We start from the raw sequence: 20,896 nt of genomic DNA on the forward strand, positions 1-20,896 counted from the left end.
GAGCGCCCCGGAATGTACATAATAATGTCTAATAATTGTGCAGTCAGAATGAGGCTGCTGATAATTTTTCTGTCCCTCGAAAAGCACAATGACATCACAGCTGCTCAGGGACAATGGCAGGGAAAGTTCAGTCAACTTTTACCTGATATTGTGGGAGCTCTCAGAATGGTAACTGATCACTCGACTTACTATGCATTATTTTGTGCCAATTACACTTTTGGGATAGAGCCTTACATTTCTCTGTGGCACCAACTATATGCAAAGAATATAAACAGAGGAAAAAGTCTTTTTACCCTAACCCTCTTAAATTTTGCCATTCATTCAAAGTGTGAAATTGACTTGGAGATTTGTTAAGTGTTGCAATTTCCTTTGTCATTCAGCGGTGACGACTCTGTTCACTCCCCATGCTACTCTGTCTTGTTCCTCCTTCTCTATTTCCAAGGATCTGCTCTCTCTCTCTCTCTCTGCTGCCAGAAGCAACACTCTCTTAGTAATAAACTATTTTGTATTTCATTGGAAAAAACAGTCATTAAAACGTAATAATACAAGATAAAAGGTAAACGCCGTGTCATGAGTTTCTTTCTTGTTTTTTTTGTAAGTATCGCATTTGTGTAAGTGTATTTGTAGTATAGACATGTGCCCTCAAAATGCCATAAGCCAAGGAAACATATGTGTGTTGAATACATTCAAGTAGAAGTAAGTGATATGGTCCTTTTAGCAGTCCCCTCCCTCGTCCCTACAACAGCGGGATACTCAAAATTGTATCTGGCAATTACTGCAAAGCTATATTACTTGGAGACCTCTGTTATGAACTGTTCACACTGTTTAAGTGATTGCTGTATGAATATAGAGTGATTTAACTCATGTATTAAGAAAACAAATTAAAACTATCACTCACGTATCCTGTAATATGAATAGAGATGTAAAATTGTATAAGTTGAAGAGTCCCCAAAGTGATGGTCTTTTGAAGTAGTTCATTTCAATTCAACAGAATGAAAGTGTTTGACTTATAAGCAATCACTCCAAGAAAAACACCATATGAGAGAATGCATGCCAATTAATGAAGTCATCTTTTTAAATAAGCATGGTGGGAATTTTTAAATGGCTTTCAACTATAGGATCATTCTCTCCAAATCACACTATGTTCTGCCTAATTAATGTAATGTCCATTTGATAATATTATATTAGTCTCGAGTATATCTTCAAGTACGTACGGATTGTGGCAGTTCCTGTGGTCTCCCCCTTTAAATCACCAGATGTGTTCAGAGAAATGCTATATAATCAGATGTGTATTCGGACAGCCAATACGTTGAGTATAGAATATCAATAAGGGGCTGCTCTTTGAACCGAGGAAAGTGATTGACAGAGATCAATACGTTGACCGAAGGATTTACCTTGACGTGACCTGGGCACAGCTTTAGCTAATATAAATAGATGTGTCTGCACAGCTGCAATGTGGAGAGATACGTGCAGGTCAGGTAACATGTAAAACTCATATTAGATGTCTGCTGCATTGACACCATTGATACATACAACAAATCGAAAAGGCATTTGGGGAACAAAGCAGACAGATCTGTTCTTTGCACTTTATGAATCTGTTTAAACAAACATCTACTTTCTTCCAAAGGAGATCAAACACCATGTTAATTAATTTGGGTAAGAAGACACATTGAACAATGGACATTTAGTGCCTTTCCCATTTAAATGGAAATGTGCCACTCAATGATGTGCGGAGGTGCGTCAAAGTGGAATAATAGATTGAATAAATCCCTGTGTTGTGGACAGACAAAGAAAAAAAATGAAAAACTCTAATGTTGTGTGTGAGGCTGATGTCAGAGCCAATTATAGGTGACTGAGCTTTCTGTGATCTCTAAATGATACCATAGCCATGCTTAGCAGTCAATTGGTACTATGCCTTGCTTTAATATCTCCCTGTTTGGCTCCTGTGTACTCTCTTAGCTGGCCCCTGCCTTCTATTTCACATTCTCCTGAGCCAGACCTGAGATGAGAAGAGCAATTGTCCAACTGTTCCTTCTTTTCTCTATTTGTATTGTTGACCATCATAAGCTTTACTAATTCTACCCTGCTTCCTACGCCAGTGCAGTATTTGAAGATGTTGCCTTTACCAACAAACACACTGCTGTCTTCCTAATCAGAAATAAAGTACATCCATACTTTTCAATACAATCACACTTTCACTCACACACACACACACACACACACACACACACGCACACACACACACACACACACACACACACACACGCACACACATGTGCACACACACACACACACACTCCACTGTTGCCTGTGTGTGTCTGTCTGAGCCCCCCGTATTTATCCTTCCGTGTGTTCTTTTGTTTGCTCAGTGTCCAGGCCCGTGAATGCCAGGCTGTGTGCCAGTGAAGAGCCCCCTTCAGCCGTCCAGCTATGCTCCATCCCTTGCCAGCACCTCTGCCTCCTCTCCCTTTGGTCACCCTGGGGTGCCTGTTTATATGACAACTGCAAAGAACCACAGGGGAAGAAAGGTATGATGGAGTTAATTGGATATGAATTTAAACAAGCTACGGCTTTCGTAAGATTTGCATAACCACATGTACATATTTCAACAGCATGTTGTCATTATAGACATTGGTCTTTACTGAACATAATACAGACCAATGCATAGGATCAATTATGTATATGGATCCTGTAGATAAACATGATTATGTAGGCTTTGTACACCCCACAGCAACAGTGTCTGATGCCAATACAACATTGATCTAAAACAATTACATTATTATAAATAATGACTGAGGAACATAGATTCCAAAGGGCAAGAAAAATAGTAAAAGTGCAGCAATACTGTAAAATTAATAGTCTAATTAGGCAATTCATGGTTTCCCGATATGTCATCAAAAGAGCACAGTGCCTTAACATGCATGGTCCAATTACTCTCGCTTTTTTTGACGGCAAACACCAATGTTCACTTCCAATGCTCTCTACAATGAACCCAGCACAATTTCATGCATCACCCACCTTATACAGTTTAAAACAGAAGAAGTTGTGTGCAATCTTTAGTCGTGATGTGTGTGGTGACAGAGGTGATGTCCAGAGAGTCATGGTAGCTGGGTGTTACGGCAACATTTTAATCTATTTAATCTTGTCTCTTAAAGGTCAAATCTTCTGACTAAAATACCAAACAGGGGGACAAAAACCACTGGGGTCAAAATGGAAATGTAACTCCCGACCACTGCAAGCACGAGCTATACCACCACCTATAGTGCATGTACAAATTGGATACAACATGATAGCTGCTGAAAGAGGACGTAACACTCCTATAAAAAGGTGTAATTTCAAAGCAGGCCATTTTTTCCCAAGATGCATCATCCTTCCAACTGTCCTCTAAAGCAAAATGCTGTTCCATCACAATGTTTGACAGATGGACAGGCACAGACCGTCCAGAAGATAATACAGATAGCTTGCTTAACAGATGATCTGATTACAAAAAACTGAAACTGATAATTGCACAGATGGACCGGTGTTAAAATCATTAGCACTCAAAAACCAATTAACTGTCAAATTCTGCTGCAGTTGTAGCCATGTAGCACATTCATTCACGATCGGCTGTTCACAGCGATTGTTGCTGGAGGGCTGAGTGCCTTCAATATGGTCAACAAGGGGATTTGCACTAACCTCTTTACATGTTTAATGCTTTCAATTTAGTAGCAGCACCATGTTTTGAATGTGTAAACATTAGACAATTGAAACTGGAAGGGGGTGCGCTATTGTTGCTGACGGGGGGCTAAGAGAGAGAGAGTGAGCTATGTTGTCAGAGGAGCAGAGAGAGGCAGTGTATGTTTGAATGTTAAATTGCTTGTTGATAAGCGTCAGGCTGAGAGGAAGTGTATGCTCTCTAGAACACACTAACCACTCCAGACAGAAGACAGATAAAGAGCACACCTTTAGTTCAGCTCTCAGTCCCCAGGAGGGTGAAAGGAGTACCAGCAGGCAAGATGCCTCCTGTCTGTGTGTGTACGCTTGTGAGCAGCGTGTGTTGGTGTGCTCAAGTATTCAGCATGCACGCGCTGTCTGCGTCCCTTTGTCTTTTTCTCACATGGTAAAAGCAAGTGGAATCTGACTGCTATAGAGAGGCTGTACGCCCTGTGTGTGTGTGTGTGTGTGTGTGTGTGTGTGTGTGTGTGTGTGTGTGTGTGTGTGTGTGTGTGTGTGTGTGTGTGTGTGTGTGTGTGTGTGTGTGTGTGTGTGTAAGTGTGTGTGTGTGGGTGTGTGTGTTTCAGTCGGTGTGCAGCAGTGGTGGAGCTGCGAGTGTTTGTGCTGTGCTATGAGGGCAGTGTGACCTCGTGCCTGCCGTGAGTAAATGTGCATGAAAGCCCCCCGGGGAGCGACTGTAGTGTGGGTTGTTCAGGTCAGTGCCCACTCTACCAAACACTGGATATCTATGGGAAGCTCGTCTAGCAGACAGTGTCATTAATATATTTGAAGGAGGGGGAAACACAGCACAGGCTGTCTTGTACAGGGCTCTCTTGTGGCATTCCGATGGCTTTCATAAAGATCCAGAGCCCACAGCAGATCGACAATGAAACCAATGGAATATCACTGGCGGTGAGCTCTATTGTCGGCCGATCAATGAACAGTTACTGAATGGTAGGCATTGTTATGATCCCAGTCGTTCGCCCATGGTCCTCGCGCAGCAGAGAATTCCTTGCTCCTATTGAATGTGCTCTTAGCCTTCATGTTTTACAACATCAGCATATATTGTGTTCCCTCTCTAACTGTAAGGCCCTCAGGACCCCAGTGTTCAGGTAGAAGAGCCAACCAGCCAAGATGCTTATGCCGCCCTGGCTTTGCTCGCCGGGAAATTACACATTTAAATTGCCTCGCAGTGGCTTTATGCATGCACTTTAAACACTTATTCCATGTTATCTTGGTCCATCACATTTTGCAGCTATGTGGGGAAATGGATTGAACACGGGAGGTTACTGAATAGAATTTTTGTAATGCCTCTTCTAGAAGTCACCGAGCTGGAAGGAGGGGTATTTCTGAGTCACAGTTTGCTAAAAATCATTGGATGGCCCTTGTTTCCCTGAAATAAACCTGGCATCACCAAGAAACCTTTCAATTATTAATATCCATGGGGGCATGCCCACGCCAAATAGTTTTTTTGCGGTTTGGATGTGAGTAGCAGTAAGTGCTCTGGGCAATACTGCAATCGATCCAAAGTCTCTTTGCTCTTGGAGAGCACACTCAGGCATCACCACAGATCAGACTTCAGACTTAACACCAGTAGATGGTTCCGGAGATGTAATTTTTAGAATGGGCATCCTGGGTTTAGACCGTTCCACCTGTGGAGAGAAAGCACGCCAGGCCTTTTTGCCAAGGGTCAGAGCTGAGGTAGAATGAGTAGGGCTCAAACAGAAAAGCTGCTGCTGCTCAAGTGTCGTGGACATTTACTTGGGGAGTCACTGGAGCCTAGAAAAAGTATTATTTTTATCCCACCATTTTTCATCTGCAAGAACATTTTTCTGCTTCATCGGGGAATTGGAAGAGCTCAGTAGTCGATAGAGACTGTAGATTAGAACATGAGGGGTTCAGTCAGTAAGAACCTTTCCATGAAGAAATAGATATTTGATATGAAAAAGCTTTGAGAGGATCAATGTTTCCGAGAGGGGAATACAGAGCACAATATGGGCCAAGGAGGTACTCGGTGACTTAATTGGCCTTAATGGTAATCATTTTGTCAAAATATTGATCATGTTATAGACAATTTGCTACAATCAAATATTAAAACCATGTTTACAAACATTTATTGCTCATATCGTGGTCTTCGTTTAGATGCCGCTGCCATTGTCATTTTTTATTTTCTTTTAAAACCAGAACATGTCCAAAAGCTGCCTATGAGATAGTCAATGTTGGCTCTTAGTAATAATTCAGACCATTACAAACTATGCATAGAGATTATGGTAACATATATTGAAGCAAATCATATCATGCATTTTGCACATTGATTTTCCATAATGAGAAACCTCTATATTTCACTGATGTTTCGGTTGAGCTGTCAACATGTAGATGATTTGAATTTCTTTACACATTGTTGTATGAAAGCGTGAAAGGCTTTCCCAAATATCGTAAAGTGCGTCTCAATCAGCAGTGCATGATTTCCCCTGTTAAAGTAGGGCTGGAGACCGTTGTAAAATGGCATTGCCCCATATACCATAAATATTCATCCACAATACTTGCCACTTCTTCAAAAAGTGCCCAACAATAGGTTTAGAGAGGAAGCTAGTCAGATATACCACACTGTCACAAGGGAGATCAAGTGTTATGGTTCCTTATTACTTCAAACTGCACATCTTCATTGCTTCTTCCTCTGGCCCCAATCTTTGCAATCACTACTTTTCTTCTTTTTCGGCAGAAGCCAGCTAGCTACTATAAAATCAATTGTTTTCTTTTATACTCAACATCTGAATGAAGGACTTCTTTCTGGATCAAACTTGACCATGAGATAAGAACTGCTCAGCCTTGGGGCTTGCTTTTTGTCATATTTATATCTCATTTGCATCATAGGAGAAATCAGATGTTTACAATATGTCCTTCTCTTAGCTATTGCTATATACAACTCTGTGTGAAATTCACATGTATTCTGCAGTGGTAAAACTATAAGAGTCAATACTTTGAGGATTGTTTTACCCCTTGCATTGTTTGCCCTGTTATACAAAAAGGTGGATAAAGATCACAAAATCCTTGCAGCAATGTATCCTATAAACTACACAATGGACAATCAATTTTATAATAATGCCTATCACAATACCAAAGGGAAACTATTTTTGGAATGCCAAGCAGCAGTGGGTACAGCTTCTCTGAAAATGTTGATAACGTTTCCCATTGACACATACAGTATCTGCAATTGTTTTAAATCATGTGAAGAAGTTGTGGGTCTTAATTTAGACTTCTACTTTACACTGGCTATATTCAGTGATTACTGTCTCATCTTTTATTTAGAAAAACAAAGAAGAAAATGGTTATTAAAGGCCTGTTCTGTTTTTTTCATTGTTGACTACTAAACAAAATCAGTTACCGGAATGTGCAGGCAGAATATTTTGTTTCCATACTTAATAGTCACAAGGGCATACAAATGTATCAATTGAATCATTTAATCTTTTCAAAAATCTAGATTTGTTTTTGTTTTTGTAGCTTTATATTCACACCACTGATTGTACCACTGATGAGGCCAATGGAGTTTGTAGGATGTGATAATGGCAGGAGCCTGGTCTGGTGGATAAATGACCTAGGGACGATCAGCTAGAATCCCCACACTGGCTTAGCCTGGTCCAATCAGACCATCGTACTTCATTTCATTTAGGGAAAATTAAATTTGAGCGGAAGTAAGTAGGCGGGCGGGGCCAGGCTAACACTGGCTACCAGTTCGTAGGTCAAATTTGGCCATTCAACCAGTAGTAAGTTAGTAGTATGAATTCCAAAATGTTCTCATTGGATTTGTCTAAACTCATCAGCCGTTTTCTTAATTCTGCCATGGATTTAATACAAATAAACACTAGGCCAAATCCTACGGAAACTAGCCTCATATACAAACTCATCATTGTCACATGGAGAGAGCGGTCCCTGATTCTGGGTCTCACAGCACAAAGTTATTTGTTAAATTGTACTGTGGGCAGTTTTTCAATGCATGCTGAAATTGAGACTACTAAATAGATGTAGCCTAGCACTTGTCCCTCCCTTACAACATTACTCATTCAGTGCTAACACATTGAGAAACATTTGTTTTCTTGCTAACACAAGAAAACAAACCCCTTAATTCAACTAAGAACAAACATAATTCAATTTCCAAAGTTTCAGTTTATATTTATATTCTTTTCTAAGAAGAGTTGAGATGCCCTGGTGGCAGGCAAAGGAAATCAAAACAGACCCATCATCTCTTTTCTTCTTTCAAACTTGTATTATTCATCCTTAATTTGCATTGGAGAGACATGCAGCTTTTATTGGGATGAGCTGACTGTAGCATACTTGATGAAATACCTAAATAATGGATCACGTGGGTAATGAGATAATTATATTGATTGGCTAAGAGGGGTTGTGAATGGCCTATGCTTTTTGTGAAACAGCATGTTTGCTATTGTCTTATTTTTTGTATATCAATTGCTTCCGTGACAACTTGTATTTCTGTTTGCTGCCTCCCTCCCCTCTTCTTCTCTGTAAGGTTTCAGACAGAGGAGGAGAGAAGTGTTGTGGGTGTCCAGCAGTCCTCCAGAAACCTGCCCTCATCTGGTGGAGTCCATCCACTGTGAGGATCCCACCTGCTACCAGTGGCAGGTCCAACCAGGAGAAAGATGCATTCCCAACAAAGGCTCCTGTGGTCCTGGAACTGCAGTCCTGAATCTGACCTGTGTCAGCTCTGAAGGTAGGCTATGATCACCCTCCATTTTTGTCTTAAAGGAATAGTTGCGTGGTTGTGTATGTGTGTGCGTGAGACTGAATGGGTGGATGGGAGGCAATTTGCAAACAATGTCAAAGCTATTTGGGGAAAAAAATGCTAAATAAGTGCAGTCCATTAAGCAATGGAGTTCCATCCAGTCACTAAACGCAGAGAGTTAGTTTTTTTTTGTCAGTTCCATTCTTCCCCAAGCTACTGAAGCCTACAGGAATAATTTAAACAGTTTGAGCTTACTTGAGCTGCTGGCAGGCACCTTTTGTTACTTTTGTACCAAGCCAATCCATTTATTTCCCTATGTTTCCAATCACTATACTAAGCTAAGCTAAACTTCCTAAGCTGATCTAAGCTTGGCTAAGCTAAGCTAACCTGCTGGCTGTCTTCATTCTTCACGACAGAAATGAAAGTGGAATTAATTTATCATCTAACTTATGGCAAGACAGTGCTTTTTAACAGTATGTGAATCTCAGGCATGGTCTATTTATTCTGTAGCCAAGTTATTGTTTTACAGATAAAAGAAGTGCATTCATGAATATACAGTAACTCTCAGTTCTGACTTAAATGACAGCTTCTATAATTGTATTATTTGCCTCTGCTTAGCATAAGTATGGGCCCTTTATTTTCATAACTTTAAAAAGAAGTGAATTATTGGCTGTGACTCTAATTCATATATTTACACTTGAACCATTTACCTCGAACGCTGTAAAAGTCATCAGGAGCATGGTAGAGCCATCAGGGCTGTTGTCCGTCCATGTAATGCTATCAGCAGCATTGTGATGCATGAACTACATCAGGTATAATAATGATAATGTGATCCATTGCGCTGAGCCATGTCATCATGTTGGGTGATAGGAACATCAGCGTTAACGAAGCATGCATTATGCATGGGGATCCATCGCTGAGTTTATGGGCACAGAAAACATTGGCCTGATTAAAAGTCAGAATCCCAGCTTCCGACCAGGCACTAATTGCTCATCTCCATAGATGATAAAGGTAATTGCACCCTTTTTTGTCCGTGTTTTATTATTCTGTCACAATGGATCATGTGTATGTTTATCAGGAAGGCAGTGGAGGGTCCAGATGTATTAGGCAACAGAAGAGTCTAATTGTTTCTGACAGGACAATGAAGAATGCAGGCTTTGGTGGGTTTGAGGAAGAAGGCCTTATGAAATTATCTGCGGCGCGCTTATTGTTAGTGATTGTTGACAAGTTGTTTGCCGTTCTTTCCCTAATTGGCGTATCCGACTTGCCATTGTTGCACGTTGAGTTATTTTCCACACACGTTCACAACAGTGTCATAGGCTACGTTGTGTAGTGATGATAGGCTGTGTTTTTCCACACAATCGCAGTGTGGACTGGCTCAATAGCAGTATACTGTAGGTGAGGACCACAAGCATCACTAAGCATGATAATATATGTCACAATCTCACAGGTAAGACTGTTTGCATGTAAGACAGTTAAATGCACAGTAAGACTATTAATTGTTTTACATTGTATGTTGATAATAAATGCTAAATGCCGTATTCGACAAGTATCACATTGTCATAAAATATTGTATTTTTAAAGGTACCTGTTAAACTAAAATCATTGCTTGACATGTCTACACAAAGCAAATTATTTAACGTCTTCAAAATGATCTGTTATATATTATGATACATGTTGCTTATGAATATTTGTATACCAGACCATTGTTATGAATCGGATTTGACACTACTGACATTGTTAATTAATTTCCTTCAAATGAAGTGCACCATACATTACCACTCATTGCATCTAATACAATCTACACCAAGTAAAAACTCATTATTGCTCTTTTGCTTTAATAAATTGGTTATTGGGCAGATAGAAAAAAAAGTATTAATTGGACAAAAAAACTGCTCTGTGTCTATGATTATTATTATTTTTTAGCAAACAGTTCAGTGACCCTCTTTTAATCAAGGTCAAGTTTTTCACCTGAAATAATATGCTTGTTACTTCACTATGAAGCCGGGCATATTAATTTAGTATCCTTTGGAGAAAGCAGCCACCACTATACTGGCCTATTGTCTATTCTATTGCACACTCAAGTTCAAAGTTTCTTTTATTCATCATATGCACAACAAATGCAGGAGCAGTCGTTCCCAATGACATTCAAATGTCTCCGGCTCTCTCAAATACTGTACAGCGGAATGTAATAATTTAACATGGGGAAGCATGTACAGGTGGTATAAACAGATGGGTACTTAAATTTAACAAAACATAACGTTATACACAGGTGGTATAGATGTGTATACGAACATATGCAATCGATGAACAGATATGAACATAATGGCGTGAACAGCTCAGTACAAACGTAGACAAATATACATATATGAACAGATGTATTACACAAATATGTGAACATAATGACATTGACCCGCGCTAAAGAGACAACCCAATTAAGGTCTCCTTTTTAGCTGCTACACAAATACAATGTCTTTATGCAATACTTGAAAACGTTAGACGAAGATAGGAAGATGAAGACATTCCATAAAACTCCAGACTATTTTGAAAACCTCGACTTAGAATTTAGTATTCAATTTTGACTTTTGTGAAGTTTGTTGCTAACAGGACTATGGTTTGATACTGAACTCAATACACTGTTTGTATTGTACATTTTTACATTTTCAAACTGGTAGTGACTGTTGTGTTCCACCATGTATAGCTTGATAATGTGCAATTTCTGCGGGTTTCTGTGAAGAGTTTCCAATAATAGTATTTAACAGCTGTGGGGAGAAGAATGGCAGTCTGGAGCTGCTGTGGCTTCGATGCTATTAGACTGTGGAGAGCATAGCACCTGCAAACAGACAATGTGCAGATATTATCTGACAAGTTGATACAGGCACAGAGGAGGGCAACTAAGAGTGACACCTCTGCAAAGATGAAAGGAGTGTCTAAATGAATCTGTTATGTTGTCACTACACAGCAAGCATCTGTGATATTTGCGGATATAGTTAAACAGTATAGCAGCTTGACTTAGCATGTACCATACCTCCGAAATACAGGCCCACTCTGCAATCTGGCTCGTCTTGGTTTACCCTTCCTCTTTGCTCAAAGGAAAGACATTTTTTTAATTGGAAGGAACTCACAAAGTAAGTCAGTCAGTGAGTAAGTCAGTCAGTGAGTCAGTGAGTCAGTCAGTCAGTCAGTCAGTCAGTCAGTCAGTCAGTCAGTCAGTCAGTCAGTCAGTCAGTCAAAGCCTTTTGCCCTGGTCTAGTTTCATGGTGTCCCCATTTTAAGCTGCTTTCTTCCTCATTCACTTCAAATCTAGCATTTGCACCTCTGTAGTAGTAGTAGTAGTGTACTTCACTGTGTGAGAGTGGAGGAATATTTAGTTAGATTCAATTTGGGGTAAAAAGTGTTATGAAAAGAAATCCTGAGCCATGAAGGTAATTACCATTGATGTTAACTAATATTTCCACTCAACAAACAAGGGAGGCAGGTGTTTGAACTGGCACGTGCCATTTAAGAACGGAAACTTGAAGGAAGTGACACACCCCAAGGGATAAGACATGTTTTATTCTCTTTACTCCGTGACTGAGTAAGCACACAGTTTCCAATTTCTCATCAGAAAAACGACTTTGCATTTTGTGCAATAAAACTATTGATGTTGTCTGAGATTAAGAGATATCCTTTTCTCCAGCAAACAGTATCTGCTGGAGAATTAAATTATTATCCATGGTTGCTCAAGCAAGTTATTGCTTAGCAAATACATGAGGTAATCCCCAAACTCCTCCGGTATATTGTAGGTGAGTATAGAGAAGACTGCAAGGCCCAGGGGTGTTTACGAAAATGTTTGGGCTAAATCAGGAGGATGATTCAGACTGATATGCCCTTGGGGAAAACAGACAAACGAAAAGTAAAACCTTTTATTACGAAAAATGCATCACATTTTGCATCACATAGTTTTTTTTTAGTTTACTTATGTTTAACCTTCTCCTCACGTGTCTCCTTGTTCTGTCAGTTCACTTCAGGTTATGTGCTGTATATAAGAGACATAGTCCTCCAAGAGCATGGAAAGCATGTGTGGCTGTAAACACCATAACATATTCTCAACACTCCATAGGATGTTCACTGTAGCTATTGCCAATTATTGCACATCAATTCATGTGCTGACACCTTTATTATAGTGCACTGTATTTCATAGAATTAATAGTTCTTTGCAGCTAGTCACTTTTTAAGTATTTATTGCTATGTAGATAACTTCTCTTCGTAAGGGTTAGATATATAATATTATAACTGTAACAGTGTTTTAGTCTTTCGTATATAGAAACCCATTAATGCAGAATATTTACTTTCTTATATTGAACAGTTAAATTCTGTTTTCATCATCCTATTGTTGCTTGTTCTATTTTAATGTTTTTGCAATTTATTCTGATTATTTCAATTTTCACTTATTTTACAACAATCAGATTTTGCTAATTAGTCTTGGAAAAATGTTCTGATATTGAATGTTTCCTTCATATTATCTAATTATCTAAAGTGTTTAGGACTGAACAGCAGGACCTGTGATTGCGTACAATTTGGTTATCTTTGATATGCAAAGTTTTGAATAGCAGAAATATATTTGTTGTTATTTGCCTTGTTACAGTTAGTACAAGTAAACTATAATGTTCAATACAGTAAGTGCCCATAAGCCTCCCAGCATGAGATACCATAACAACTTTAATGGGCTGTAAAATATATGCAAAATAAGAAAATGCCGTATTAGCCTTACCCACCTTGCCCCAGGCTTAGTAAAGATGTTTTGACAGCCCCTGCAGCTCAGTGCACAGCGACCATTCGCGCCACAGTCCGCATTCGCAAACTACCTAGCAACCACCGGGCAAACTGACTTAAAACATGCAGGGTGAACGTGTGAATGACAGCTGATATGACACATTCAAATCCTTATAGAAGCGTCTTCGCCACCTTCCCACACGTATAGACATTTCTGAAGCCAACAGCAGTATTGTTAACATCAGCCTGAAATATTCCTGTTCAACTGGTCAACATTATCCAGGCGATAATGAACTCAGGAAAGCTATATCTCGTTGCGTCAGTAACTAATATTGCAATTCTGAACTTACATGATTGACAAGTAAACTCCACGAAAAATATTAATGAGTGACAAGTTTGTCAGAGCCCAGTTTGATGTTCACAGTGATTTTGTCCTATTTGCTTTGTTGCTCTTGCCTTCTTTCCTTCCAGTCTTAAAAGCTGCCCACGCAGAGTGGATATGATTATTAATTTTTAAGCAAAGGCAAGGTCTTCCATTTTTTTTTCTACGTTTACTTGAATAATAACAATGAAGGAAATTAATTGGCCGGTGGGCGAGAATAAAAATCGTGTTGAAATTGCTTGCGGGAGGCAGTGGAATAATATCTGAGTAAGAGTACCAACTACAGATCCCGGTATTAATAATGCAAAAGGAACCCTAGGGCAGCCATCTATTTGCAGCGTTCCCCTCACACATACACACTCAAAACACACACATAGACATACACAAGATCTGGCTTTTATGTCATCATACCGCTTTTCTTTAGGCAATGTTTCCAGGCAAAGCTTTGTGTTTCTTTTGTTAGTTTTGTTTGCCGGCGTATTCATTAGTCCTTGGTGATTTTTCAAGCAAAACGATCATTGAATAATTACTGATTTATTTTACTGTTTTCAAAGAGATAGCAATTGCTTTTCCCATTAGCACTAACACGTCTAAACAATCATCTTTATAAAGGCCAAGAGCACAAGGAAACCCGCTGTGTTTTGCATATTCCTCTGTTCAATTTGGGCAATTGTTAATTAATACCTGAGGTTGCTGTTGTGAAGGTGTCAAAATAGCCTGTGTCTTTCCATTTGTAAGGATGAAGATGGCAAACTGAACAGTGGGTCAGCTTGTGTTTCTGACAGCTTTGATCACACCAGTGTATCCGCTTTATTGTGTCATTAAAAAGTAAGCAGTGGGTGATGGGTTGTCAGATGGTATTGCTGGCTGTCATCATCTTACTGTAACCCCTGCCCATAGGTTCAATGATGGTTCAGCTTACGAACTATATAGTGTTTCAAAGAGAGAAATTGCTCTGTGAGATCTCAGTTGGCTTCTGTGCTTTCTCTGAAACTGAAAAACGAAATATTTTTGCTGAAACTATAAAGCCTGGAATGTAGCATGTAATGACTTACTATGTGTTCATTTTTTAAATGTTTATTTAATTCTAGGATTTGTTCTGTTAATGTGACTACTGTTGAATGGGTGGACTGTATAAGGCTATTGGGTTAGAGCAGAGTGTCTTCCTGGGGTGTCGGTAAGAACACACAGTAGAGTATAGGATGCAGTCATGGGCTTTAATAGCAGACTTTGGTGGTTTACAGCACAGCACAGCAAAGCACAGGTTAATTAACTTAGGCTTTGGGGTTATGTCTGCATAAGTAACAGAGTGTGTGGTCTGAAAAGGAAATAGACAGTGTTACAATGGTGAAACACAAAGGCGGGAAACATAAAGAACAAAGGGCTTAATGGCTCATTAACGTGACCGTTACACTAGTAAACGACCCGCGAATTCACACACACAAAAGATCGTCGAAATTGCACTATATGTAGCGAAATAACATTAATATCAGGGGCTTACATATAATAGTGTGACACCAGGCTAGTAACTTCAACTAAGGCTGCATAAATTAGGATAATGAAGTGGGCAAAATCGCCGTTTTCTACAGAATAATTAGCTTAACACAGGCCGTGACAAACAGGTAATAAACTCACTTTAAACACTCATAAAGCTCAAGAAATATATAAGTCACGGTAGGCTTAACCTAAAACATGTTATGTGCCGTTTACAATAGACAAACTCACGTTTTGGTCAATAACGCACACAAACAGACACTACTCCTCCACTGAACTCTCTGCCCCTCTGTGCGCATGGAATGTCCAAAAGTAATATGAGCGCGGGCACGGCGAGTGCGGGTGCATGAGGGAAGCGGCCTTTCCAACAACTACATTTCTCCTCTTCAATAAAGGATTTTAGGAAATGGTATTTTATTTTCTCTTCTGTCCAAGGGTGTCCAGACTCGCCGCTCGCAAACTTAAATTTTCTACGCAAGCTACTCTGGCAAGGAAACATTGGAGCTCATTAACTAGTGTATGTCTGAAAATTCCAACCAATCAAATCGTTCTATCTGACATGGCCGGTCGTAACAGGAAGACAACAGTGCTATGTCTGTGTCGTTAATAAACAACAACGGCTGCGGATAATTTGTATCGAACAGCTTTTGCCTCGAAACTTAACGATATGGATCTATGAACAGAAAATTAAAAAATTAACAGAAGGCGGCACACAAATCTTTCCTTATCAAGAAAGATTTATTTGCTGTTTTGCAAAAGTTTCATTTACCAGTTAGCCCCACTGAATAACAGATGGGGCTGAATATGTCACCTTGTTCATTGCTCTGATTGTTCGTAGGCAGTCGTAGTGCTACCAATTGCGTGCAGTGGTATTTTGAAATGAATGCGTTGGGAAGGTCTATCGCTAGTTGCTAGACCCTACATTGTTTCTAGATGTGGGTCTGGGTTGTCAGGCTAGCTCAGAGCTGCAATACAGTATTTTTCAACGGCAATGATTAAACAGTCAAACTTTCTACTTTGCAGTTCCCATTTAAAGTTTTATAAACATTGTCTTGATATATCTCATTGTCCATATTCAAATTCCAAGTGCAAAATTGGTCTCTCATCCGCACACCATTTACACAGAAACTATAAAGATGGGAAAGATACAGTACTCGGTGTCCGTCCCTCTAAATGCGGGTCAGGAAAGGCTGATTCACAGAATTCATGGTGCATACCTTGTTTCATTTCATGTTCACACTGTACAAAGCACGGACGCCTTTAATAATTAACTGGGTGGGAGCCATGGTGATCCACGGAGATGTATTTCCCACAGCTTCAAATCCCACTGCCAGTTTAAAACAATTATGTAAAGTACTTTTCAAGTGCGGCGGCCTTCAGAAATGCTGTCAGATGGTGCATTTGCGGAAACATTATTACAACGATTATTACTGGTTTCCTAGAAATCATTGTAAAATGCCAGTAAATGTCATTTACTGAACCTTATACTAAATCCATCATCGACCATATAATCCATTCATGTGTCCCAGGCTGTATGCTGTCAATACTGAGGGGGATAAAGTATCACATAGACCGAACTTTAGTTGGAGAGCTCTGAGTCTGAAGTCCACTTCAAAGACACACTATTCACTAAAGACAGGAAGTCTTAGGAAATACAGCATTAACAGAAGTCGGGCTTTTCTTCCATCCAAACTTACATCTCCTGTTGTACACACACCAGTTACTTTGATGGCTGGAAATCTTTGCCGCTTTAACTTTATGGTCGAAAGGTTTAGAAAACTGCCCTAGGGAGTGTCTCACATCTACAGTATCTGATGAGGCGATACCTACGTTTGCTCTCTCCACTGCCCTCCTCTGCAACGATGGTATTCGCTTGGAGAAAGAAAAAAGAGACAAATTGATGACAAGTCTGCCCTGGGGTTGTTATTGTTAAACCATGTTCCATGATGTAGTGGCAGAGTTCAGCCAAGTTAATGATACTGCTGTGTGTGAGCGTACATCCGAAAAACAATGCTTCGGCTGCTGCTGGCAGTGTTTTGACATCCGGATGGCATCCCTGTTTCTGAAATTGATCTCTCTCTCTTTCTTGGAAGGTGAAACCTTGGGGAAATCAGTAGCACTATGCAAACTCTAGGCAAGGTCCACCAAAAATGAGTTTTTTACTTTGGGTGTTATTTGCTTTTTAATTCTCATTAATATGAGACTATTTTCTGGTTATTATTTTGGTGTCTTATCACACAATAAGAAAGTCATTATCATAGAAGTACAGTAGCGAGACAAGGCCCTGTCTTTCTTTCAGCTGTTTTAACTCCTTAAAGAGGAGTTAACTGGGAGCTGTGATAAATATTTAATAACATGACTGCAAGATGAAGGCTGAAGGAAAGCTTTTCAAACTCGCTCAGAATACCAATGAATTGGCCATATGGTTTTCTTTGGATAAAATGAAGTTCGATTTGTGTTTGACAGAATGTGTCTGACACTTAAGTTTGGCATGGAACTTTACTGTAAATTGAGAAGGAAAATCGTTTTGCCCAAGGGAAAACACTTTTTGCATTTGATTTTTTTAAATCAAAAGGAAAATCAACACTGTGATATTATTGAAACAAGTTTTTATACTTGCTACTTAGATCCTGTATGCATATACATAGAAAGGCATTAGCTTCTGTTTATTCAGATTGTATCTAGCTATGGCCAGATTATGTTTACACCTGGGATTAAGACGTGTCAACAGTGTCAACAATGAGATCCCATCATAATCTATTTCCCTGTCTCCGCTGCACACCTCAGGACCAGACATCCCTCTCCACCCTTGACTGAAAATGCTTCACAGAAAACAGATTTGTATTTTTCCCCCATGTGTGTTCGGGTCGTATCACTCTGTGTTGTAGGTCTGAACCTGTCAAGATACGTGCAGTGCAATAGGCCTCATCTTGATTCATTTTGAACCCACACAGCTGATATTTCCATTTTAATTTTCTTATCTTAAAGGTAAGTAAGTGATGTTTTTTTTTTGTTAAAAACATGTTAAATCACTCTATATTCATACAGCAATCACTTAAACCGTATGCACAGTTCATAACATAGGTCTCCCAGTCATTCAGCTTTGCAGTTATTGCCAGTTACAATTTTGAGTATCCCGCTATTTTTTATCCAATCAGGACAGAGAGCTTTAAAGAGCCAGGTTTGTGCTCGTGAACGATCACTCGCTGCTCTCCATCGCGGCACTATCTGATGAGGATGGCTGCGCATTCATGTGGTGGTGACGTAGGGACGAGGGAGGGGACTGCTAACTGTAGTCACTGACAGGAAGTTAGCCAAAAGGACCATATCACTTACTTCTCCTTTAACTTGTCCTCCTCAGGGGAAGATGTGCAATCTGCCCAGTGTGTAGACGAGCCTCCGCCCACAGAAGAGTCCTGCGAGGTGGCCTGTCCTGCTGACTGTGTGGTTGGCTCCTGGTCTCCCTGGTCAGCCTGTTCACACAGCTGTGCCAACAAGACAGCAGAGGGCCGACAGAGCCGCACAAGGACTGTGTTGGCCATCCCTGGCAAAGGTAATGAGACATCCCCCACTGACAATTGTTTCCCATTTGTTTGTTTTTTTAAAAACAACATTTGTTTGCTACGTTTTATTGTCTTTTTGTGCAGTACTTTCCAAATATGACTTGACTTTCCAAGTTTGACTTTTAGTGGTTAGCATTGCTGGTAACACTTCATATTAAAACTGTCATTTGGAGTGTAATTGTGTAACATAAATGGTGCCAGCAAAATACTTGGCAGTACCAGTACAAATATTTATGTAGACAAGAGGGAGGATAGGAGCCATGACATTGGGGAGGACAGAAACTGACTGCACTGAACAATACATAATGTATAGGCCAACTAGTCCCTGAAAGTCCTAGTGATGAGTTAATGTCAAATTGTGCCATCTATATATATGTATATATATATATATATATATAAATAAAATAGAAATAAAAAACAATATATATATATACATATATATATATATATATAGGGGAAGGTGGGGTGATTTGTGCAACTTTTTACTCAAAGTGATTTTAAAGTGAGGCCTTGACAGTTATGTCTCCAACTCAAATATGTACATATATTTCAGGATGTTGTGCATCCCTGGCAATAAAAACTTTGGATCTGGAATAAACTGTTTAAGAAATATAGCTTTCGGAAAAAAAGTTGTCTTGTCGCACAAATCACCCGACAAAGTCACCATCATCATCTTTCTGGCCATCTGAACTCTCATCAGTGGTGTCGTTAAGTGGAATTGAGATGTCACTCTCTTCTGAGCTACTGTAGACAATCACTTTCTTTTGGTGACCAGCGTATACAGCCATGCCACTGGCACAACTCTCAGAAATGTACTTTGCACTAGTTGCTCCGTGCTTGTGGAACCAACTGCCACCTGACAAATGTGATTCCCCCTACATTTCTGCCTTTAAATCAAGGCTCAAAACCCATATGTACACCCTGGTGTTTCCTCCCCATTAACCTCTGCACTACTTACTTACCTCTGCACTACTATCTGTGTTTATGTGGATGTATGGGCTTTACGTCTTTTATTTTGGTTATTGTTATTTTACCTTCATTGTTTACCTACTGAATGCACTATGTACAGCACTTTGGACAGTGCAAACTGTCATAAATGTGCTTTTATAAATACATTTTACTTACTTACTTACTTATAACTCACCCAGGCCCTTGCGCACAAATCACCCCATCCCCAGAATTTTGGATAATAGGCATGATGCAGCAATTTAGGGTTGACATTGTGCTAATTATATAGACTCAAAGTGTAGCATACCAAAGCACTAAAACATGTGTCAAATGTTTTCAAACGTGTCTATAATTGTTCAGACACAATAATCAAAAAACCTTGATCATGGAAATTTTACTTTGAAAGGCAAAACACAGTTTTTTGAGCTTAAATGTGCTTATATCTTATTCCTTGTGTCTTCCTTCTTTACAGGATGAGTCAAATGGATGGCTCTTCTTAAATATGTGGTCACATTTCCAATTTCTTCCACGGTTTTCTAGAAACAATGGGTTTTGCAACTTCCAAAATGCACAAATCACCCCACCTTCCCCTATATATATATATATATATATATATTGTTTTTTATTTCTATTTTTCTAAATGGAGACCTCAATATGTGCAGTATACATTACATTAGTCTTGCACAGCCATACCAAACTACAGCTAGCCGCAGGGAAAACCAAGGAACCCCAAAAAGATTGATTGAACCAAGGTCTTTATCAGAATACTTCCCAATGCTGTGGGTTTGCTTTGGCTGTTATTTCCGCAGTTTCTTATTCATCTCAAAACAAGGGCTCTCTCTCTCTGGCCTGTATTTTTCTGCGTACTCTTGTGTTTTCAAGTAAGACATCCGTGCCTTGGCAGCCAACTGCTGCCCATTAATCCCTGTAACCAGACACATATCTGCTATAACAGCTGATGAAAGAATCTAACAGATTAAGCCAGGTTTCACACTGTGTTGTTTATTACCATGTTGCTGGCTATCTGCTTGCTGGCAGAGGTTCTGTGTGTGTGCGTGTGCGTGCGTGTGCGTGTGCGTGTGTGTGTGTGTGTGTGTGTGTGTGTGTGTGTGTGTGTATGTATGTACGCTACAAACGTTGTTTAAGACTGTGCAGAAAAGCTGGGGAATGCAAAAACACTGGAAGGTGCAGGTGTTCATTCAGTTGTGGTTCAGTGACAAACTCATTCTAGCTTTTCTTTGAGCCCCAGTTAACTATAGGGTGGATCCAATTCTAAATTGACTGTACCTTGTTTTACCTCCATTTGATTAGATAGACCGTGAC

General features: G+C 39.7%; 1 protein-coding gene across 1 annotated transcript in view; it reads left to right on the plus strand.

Moving 5' to 3' along the window:
* Positions 1-20,896, plus strand: part of thsd7ba (thrombospondin, type I, domain containing 7Ba) — a gene marked incomplete at its 5' end in the record, with an annotated part of 124,480 nt that overhangs the window by 41,008 nt on the left and 62,576 nt on the right. The window contains 3 exons of the mRNA XM_080037506.1: positions 2,370-2,528; positions 8,219-8,419; positions 18,424-18,615. Coding sequence (XP_079893632.1) covers positions 2,370-2,528; positions 8,219-8,419; positions 18,424-18,615 — 552 coding nt within the window. The remainder of the gene's footprint in view (positions 1-2,369; positions 2,529-8,218; positions 8,420-18,423; positions 18,616-20,896) is intronic.

Source organism: Ammodytes marinus (assembly GCF_949987685.1).
Source record: "Ammodytes marinus genome assembly, chromosome: 12".
Classification (NCBI taxonomy): domain Eukaryota; kingdom Metazoa; phylum Chordata; class Actinopteri; order Uranoscopiformes; family Ammodytidae; genus Ammodytes; species Ammodytes marinus.